This window comes from Antrostomus carolinensis, unplaced genomic scaffold (assembly GCF_000700745.2).
Source record: "Antrostomus carolinensis isolate BGI_N321 unplaced genomic scaffold, ASM70074v2 scaffold7196, whole genome shotgun sequence".
Taxonomy (NCBI): domain Eukaryota; kingdom Metazoa; phylum Chordata; class Aves; order Caprimulgiformes; family Caprimulgidae; genus Antrostomus; species Antrostomus carolinensis.
This window is the reverse complement of record NW_010321083.1, coordinates 1-7,340: the sequence shown is the minus strand read 5'-3', so window position 1 is coordinate 7,340 and position 7,340 is coordinate 1. Positions and strand designations below refer to the sequence as shown.

Sequence of the window (7,340 nt, the reverse complement as noted above, 5' to 3'; positions counted from 1 at the left end):
TAATCCAGGTTCAGTTAAATTGGATTCAATTAATCCAGGTTCAGTTAAATTGGATTCAATTAATCCAGGTTCAGTTAAATTGGATTCAATTAATCCAGGTTCAGTTAAATTGGATTCAATTAATCCAGGTTCAGTTAAATTGGATTCATTTAATCCAGGTTCATTTAGTTCTGGCTCAATTAATCCAGGTTCAGTTAAACTGGGTTCTATTAATGCGGGTTCAGTTAATCCAGGTTCAGTTAAAATGGATTCAATTAATCCGGGTTCAATTAATCCAGGTTCAGTTAAACTGTGTTCAGTTAATCCAAATTCAATTAAACTGGATTCAATTAATCCAGGTTCAATTAATCCCAGTTCAGTTAATCCAGGTTCAATTAATCCAAGTTCAATTCATCTGAATTCCAATCAATCCAAATTCCAATTAATCTGAATCAATTAATTCACGTTCAGTTAAAGTGGATTCAATTAATCCAAGTTCCAATTAATCCTGGTTCAATTAATCTGGGTTCAATTCACCGTAGCCATCGTGGGGCCACCCCAGGCCTTGGGGACGGTGGCTTCGTGCCACTGTGGTGTTTTCGGCACAACCCCCGCTCGCTCCAGCTCCGTCTCATCAATTCACTTAATTTTCCCTCCCTTTCGACGCCGTTCCCAGCTCCCGGCGCGTCCCCATGGATCTCCTCACCGGCCTTGGTTGTGCCTGTGCCGGGCTGGTGGCGGCGGCACTGCTGGTGTTGGCCCATCGCTTGGGGCTCCTCTACCAGCTCTACCATAAGGTAGGATGAAACCACCATGATTTTGCCCCAAAACCAACTATTTTTTACGTGGTCCCAACTGGTGACTCGACAACGGGATGGTGACACCACACGTGTCCTCCTGGTCAACTCCTCATCGCGCAGGTGGATCCCCAAAGTCCCCGGCACGGCGGTGAGTTGGTGGCTGAGGTGCTGAAGGCACACGGCGTCCGCTTCCTCTTCACCCTGGCTGGTGGCCACATCTCACCCATCTTGGTGGCCAGCGAGAAGGTTGGCATCCGCGTGGTGGACACCCGGCATGAGGCCACCGCCGTCTTTGCTGCTGATGCTGTCTCCAGGCTCTCAGGTGTGGATATGGAGGGGGACCTCATGGACAGCACCTTCTCCTGCCCCAGTGGATAGAAGGTGGGGTTCTGGTTGACCTCAGAAGAGTTCAAAGACTTTGTGGGTGTTCAGGGTCCGTCCATGGTGGGTCTTCTCCCCATTTTTTTACCCCCTGGAGATAGTTTGTCAGCTCAGGTGAGGTTAGAACAAGGCGATGGTGACCCCATGGCCAACAGCTTCTCCTGCCTCAATGGATGGAGGGTTTTGGGGTGTCCCAAAAATCGGGGTGCAGATGGACCCCCTTCCACCACCCCTTCATTTCCTCACAGGTCGCATTGGTGTCGCCACCGTCACTGCTGGTCCCGGTGTCACCAACACGGTGACAGCCGTCAAGAACGCCCAGATGGCCGAGTCCCCGCTGCTGCTCATCGGTGGAGCAGCCGCCACGCTGCAGAAGGTGGGGAACCCCCAAAAACCCTCAGAACCCCATTTTGGGGGGCTTTTCACCCATTTTGGGGTGCTTTAAAACATTTTGGGGGTTTTTTCCCCCCATTTTGGGGCTTTTACCGTTTTTTTGGGAGTGTTCCCCCCATTTTTGGGGAGTTACCCCCATTTTTGTGTGTTTGCCCCATTTAGGGGGGTTTTAACACATTTTGGGGGGTTTTACCACATTTTGGGAGGTTTTCTGCGTTTTTTGGGGTCTTTACCACATTTTGGGAGGATTTCTTCTATTCGTTACCCCCATTTTTGTGTGTTTGCCCCATTTTGGGGGGTTTTAACACATTTTTGGGGGTTTTACCACATTTTTTGAGGTTTTCTGCCATTTTTGGGGTCTTTACCACATTTTGAGGGGATTTCTTCTATTTTGGGGGTTTTTACCACATTTTTAGGAAAGTTTACCCCATTTTGGGGGTTTTTAACACATTTTGGGGGTTTTTAACACATTTTGGGGGTTTTTAACACATTTTGGGGGTGAGTTACCCCCATTTTTGTGTGTTTGCCCCATTTAGGGGGGTTTTAACACATTTTGGGGGGTTTTACCACATTTTGGGAGGTTTTCTGCGTTTTTTGGGGTCTTTACCACATTTTGGGAGGATTTCTTCTATTCTGGGGGTTTTTACCACATTTTTAGGAACGTTTACCCCATTTTGGGGTTTTTAACATATTTTGGGGGAGTTTCCCCCCATTTTTGCGTGGTTTTCTCCCATGTTTGGGGTTTTCTTTCCCCTTATTTTGGGCAGTTTCACCACATTTTAGGGGGTGTTTCCCCCCATTTTGGGGAGGGGGTTCTCAATTTTGGGGGGTTTTGTCACATTTTTGGGGTCTTTTCCCCCACTTTTGAATGTTTTACCACATTTTTGGGGGAGTTTTCTCCCCATTTATGAGGCTTTACCACATTTTTGGGGGGAGTTTCCCCCCATTTTGGGGAGTTTTACCATTTTTTGGTGGGTTTTCCCCATTTTGGCAGGATTTTACCCCATTTTTGGGGTTCCATGTTTCTTTTTCTTCTCTTGGCAGGGTCGAGGAGCTCTGCAGGACATCGACCAGCTCTCGCTCTTCAAAACCCTCTGCAAATCTTGTGTCTCGGTCCGCGCCGTCCGCGACATCGTCCCTGCGCTCCGCAAAGCCATCGTCACTGCGCAGTCGGGGACACCCGGTAAAAAAATTAGGGGTGGGGGGGACACCCCAGAAAATACCCCCAGGGTGCTTGGGGTGGATTTTTTCTCTACAGTGGGGTTTTTTTTTTTCCACAATGGGTTTTTTTTCTTCGCAACGGGGTTTTTCTTCTCCACCAACAAGGTTTTCAGCGGCGTTTTGAGGCACTGCTGTTGGAATTTGGAGGTTTTAATCCCTAAAAATTGATTTTGGGGTGACATTGGGGGGGTCCCCACCCCTTTTTTGCACCCCAATTCTGTAGGACCTGTCTTCGTGGAGCTCCCCATCGATGTTCTCTACCCATTCCGGGTGGTGGAGAAGGAGATTGGTGGCACCAAGAGCGCTCGGGGACTGCGGGGAAGGGTGGTCCAGTGGTCAGTTGAAGCCCCACCCAGCACCCTAGGGTGCTGCTGGCACCCTAAAGGGTCCCAGCACCCCAATATTCACCCCCCCACACCCCAACAGGTACCTCCAAAACTACATCCGTAACCTCTTTGCGGGTGCCTGGGAGCCATGGGATGTGTCACCGTTGCCCGTTCAGGTGCCACTGGCCACCGAGGATGAGGTGTGTTTTAGGGGGACACCACCCACCCCACCATAGATTGGGGGCCTGGGGGTGTCTATGGGTGAGTGGAGGACATTGTGGGGTGAGGTGGGTTTGGGGGGTCAGGGGTGGGTTTTGGGATTAAATCAGCTGGTTTTGGGGCTCAGCTGAGCTGTGTTTTGGGACTGACTGAGCCAGTTTTGGGGTTCAGCTGAGCTGGTTTTAGGGGCTGAGCTGGTTTTGGGGCCCAACTGGTCTGATTTAGGGACACAGCTGAGCCAGTTTTGGGGCCTACATTGATTTGGGGGCTCAGCTGAGCTGGGCTTTGGGGCTGACTGAGCCAGATTTGGGGCTCAGCTGGGCTGATTTTAGGGCATAGTTGAGCCAATGTTTGGGGTTCAGCTGGGCTGGTTTTGGGGCTCAGCAGCTCTGGTCTTTGGGGCTGACTGAGCCAGTTTGGGGCTCAGCTGAGACAGTTTTAGGGCCTGAGACAGTTTTAGGGCTCAGTTGAGCCAGTTTTTGGGGCCCTACTTGAGGCTGAGCTGATTTTGGGCAATTGACTGAGCCAGATTTGGGGCTCAGCTGGGCTGGTTTTAGGGCTCAGTTGAGGTAGTTTTGGGGGATCAGATGAGTCAGTTTTGGGGCTCAGTTGAACTGGTTTTGGGGCTCAGCTGAGCCGGGGTTCCATTTGGGTGTGACAGCCAGTTTTAGGGGCTGACAGCCAGTTTTGGGGCTCAGCAGAGCTGATTTTTGGGGATAAGCTGAGCTGGTTTTTGGGGATAACTGGGCCAGTTTGGGGGCCCTACTGGGATGGTTTAGCAACCCAACTGAGCTGGTTTTGGGGATCAGCTGAGCTGGTTTTTTGGAGATAACTGAGCCAGTTTTTGGTACCCAAACGAGCTGGTTTTGGGGCTGATCGAGGTGGTTTGGGGCTCTTTTAGGCAGTTTGGGGTTGATTTAGGTGGTTTTGGGGCTGATCATGGTGGTTTTGGGTCGCAGGTGCAGTGCTGCACAGAACTGGTGAGCCGGGCCAAGAAGCCACTGGTGCTGGTGGGCAGCCAGGCCATGCTGCCACCCACGCCAGCCGAGGAGCTGCGGTGAGACGCTCCGGCGACGGATGAACTGGTTTGGGGACAGATGAACTGGTTTGGGGATGGATGAACCGGTTTGGGGTCTGGTGAGGTGGTTTGAGGATGGCTGAGCTGATTTGGGGACAGATCAGCCAGTTTGGGGTTAGATGAGCCAATGGGGGGATAACTCAGTGGGTTTGGGGACAGATGAGCCAGGTTTGGGGATGGATCATCCAATTTGGGGTCTGGTGAAGTGGTTTGAGGATGGCTGAGCTGATCTGGGGTCAGATCAGCCAGTTTGGGGATGGCTGGGTGGGTCTGGGGACAGATCAGTCAATTTGGGGTCAGATGAGCCGGTGTGGGGACAAATAATCCAAATTTGGGCCTGAGTGAGTTTTTGGGGCTAAACCAAGCCAGTTTGGGGCCCCAACTGATCTGGATTTAGGGCCAAACCAAGTCATTTTGGAGCCCCAGCTTGAGCCAGTTTGGGGACTTGACTGAGCTGGTTTTGGGGCCAAACTGAGACAGTTTGGGGCCTCAAGCAAGTTAATTTTAGGGTCAAACTGAGCTGGTTTGGGGTCTCAACTGATCTAGTTTTGGGGCCAAACTGAGTCATTTTAGAGCCCTGACTTGAGCCAGTTCGGGGCCCCGACTGAGCTGGTCTTGGGGCCAAACTGAGCCCAAACCAAGTTAGTTTTAGGGCCAAACAGAGTTGGTTTGGGGCCCCCAAACGAGCTGGTTTTGGGGTGAAACCGAGTCATTTTGGAGACCTGACCCAGCTGTTTCTGGGGCCAAACTGAGCCGGTTTGGGGCTCCAACCAAATTAGCTTTAGGGCCAAACAGAGCTGTTCTGGGACCCTGACTGATCTGGTTTTGGGGGCAAACCAAGTCATTTTGGAGCCCCAACTTGAGCCAGTTTGGGGCCCCAGCTGAGCTGGTTTTGGGGCCAAACTGAGCCAGTTTGGGGCCCTGAAAAAGACAGACTTTGAGGCTAAACCAAGCCATTTTGGAGCTCCAACTTGAGCCAGTTTGCGCCACTGACTGAGCTGGTTTTGGGGCCAAACCGAGCCCTTCTGGAGCCCAGCCGGACTGGTTTTGGCATGTGCCCACACCCACCTACCCGCAGGACGGCGCTGGAGTCCCTGGGCATCCCCTGTTACCTGGGGGGAGCAGCACGGGGGCTTCTCCCTCCCGACAGCCCCCTCCTCCTGCGCCAGAACCGCCGCGACGCCCTGCGCGATGCTGACCTGGTGCTGCTGGCAGGGACGGGATGGCGGTGGGTGGGTGTGTGTGGGGGACAGGTGGGTGTGTGTGGGTGACACCGGCCGTGTCCCTGTCACACCCTCCGTGTGTCCCTAAGGTGCCGTCTGTGATTTCCGTCTCTCCTACGGGCGTCTTTTTGGCCGTGGCGCTGCCATCGTGGCCATCAACCGGAATCGGGAGCAACTTCTCCGTAATTCTGATGTTTTCTGGAAACCTCGGCTTGCCGTGCAAGGTCAGACCCCCCCACCCTGGCTTTGTCCCCATCCTGTCCCCAACATGGGCTGCATGAGGTGTGATGAGCTGGGCGTTCTCGGCAGGTGACGCCGCCTCCTTTGTGGGGCGGTTGGCACGGAGCTTGCGGGGCTGCGGCTGCCCCAAGGACTGGCTGGAGCAGCTGCGGGATGCCGAGCGGAGGAAGGAGCAGGAGAACCGGTGAGTGCCCGTGGGATGGGGACAGGGACAGGGTACAGGGATGGGGACAGGAGGGGATGGGGACAAGGATGGAAACAGAAGAGGATGAGGATGGGGACAAGGATGGGGACAGGGACACAAAGGGATGGGGACAGGAGGGCATAGGGACAAGGACAGGGATGGGGACGGGATGGGATGGGGACAAGGACAAGGATGGGGACAGGGTACAGGGATGGGGACAGGGATGGTGACACGGAGGGGACAGGGACAAGCACAAGGGAGAAGCACAGAGAAGGTGACAAGGATGGGGACAGGGATGGGCGTGGATCTTGGCCTGTTTGCAAGGGGCTCCCCATTCCCAGTTTCGGGGGATCCCAGCCCACTTCCAACTGGGGAGGTGTCCCCATTTCCAACACTTTGGAGACCTCAATGCATTTCCAACTGGAGGGGTGTCCCCGTTCCCAGTCCTTGGAGGAGCTCAACCCATTTCCAACTGGAGGGCTCTCCATTCCCAGTTTTGGGTGATCCCACCCCATTTCCAACTGGGAGGATTTCTCCATTCCCAGTTTCAGGAGATCTCAACCCATTCCCAACAGGGAGAAGGCAGCAACTCCCACCCCCCAACACCTGAACCCCCTGGATCTCCTCCACCGCCTGGACGCGCTTCTGCCCCCCGAAAGCCTCCTCATAGCTGATGGCGGGGACTTTGTGGGCACTGCCGCCTACATCGTCCATCCCCGACGTCCCCTCGCCTGGCTGGACCCCGGTAAGGACCCCTGACGTTGTCACTGCAGCTGGGGGGATGCGGACATGCAGGTGACACCACTGGTTGTTGTCTCCATAGGAGCTTTTGGCACGTTGGGAGTTGGCGGAGGGTTCGCGCTCGGTGCCAAGCTATGCCGTCCTGACACGGAGGTACAAGGATGCGGTGGCTCGCGAGGACAGTGGCTACCGTGTCCCCTACGTGACCTCATGGTGTTTGTCACCTCCCTGGCGCCAGGTTTGGGTTCTCTACGGTGATGGCTCGTTGGGTTACAGCTTGATGGAGTTTGACACTTTTGTGCGACACAAGGTCAGGTGATGCCGAAAATGGGGGGAAAATAGGGTCTTGTTCCTGTCCCAGGGTGTCACCCAGGTGTGGTGGCCTTGTCCTTTGTCCCCTGCAGACGCCTGTCATTGCGCTGGTGGGCAACGACGCATGCTGGAGCCAGATTGCCCGGGAGCAAGTTGCTTTGCTGGGCAGCAACGTGGCATGTGGCCTCGAGTACCTAGGTGAGCACTGTCCCCACCACTCTGTCCCCAGATTTGGGAACACCT

At 54.0% G+C, this 7,340-nt stretch overlaps 1 protein-coding gene across 1 annotated transcript; it reads left to right on the top strand.

Moving 5' to 3' along the window:
* Positions 1-671: 671 nt before the first annotated feature.
* On the top strand, positions 672-7,295 carry HACL2 (2-hydroxyacyl-CoA lyase 2; the record flags this gene model as incomplete). The annotated part of the gene is made up of 14 exons (XM_010169785.1): positions 672-776; positions 900-1,101; positions 1,409-1,536; positions 2,598-2,736; positions 2,998-3,109; positions 3,201-3,300; positions 4,279-4,376; positions 5,476-5,633; positions 5,710-5,844; positions 5,930-6,044; positions 6,620-6,789; positions 6,868-6,938; positions 7,024-7,095; positions 7,190-7,295. Coding segments are annotated over exons 1-14 (1,711 nt in total), but the record flags the coding sequence as incomplete, so codon positions are not given.
* Between the last annotated feature and the right edge of the window lie 45 nt (positions 7,296-7,340).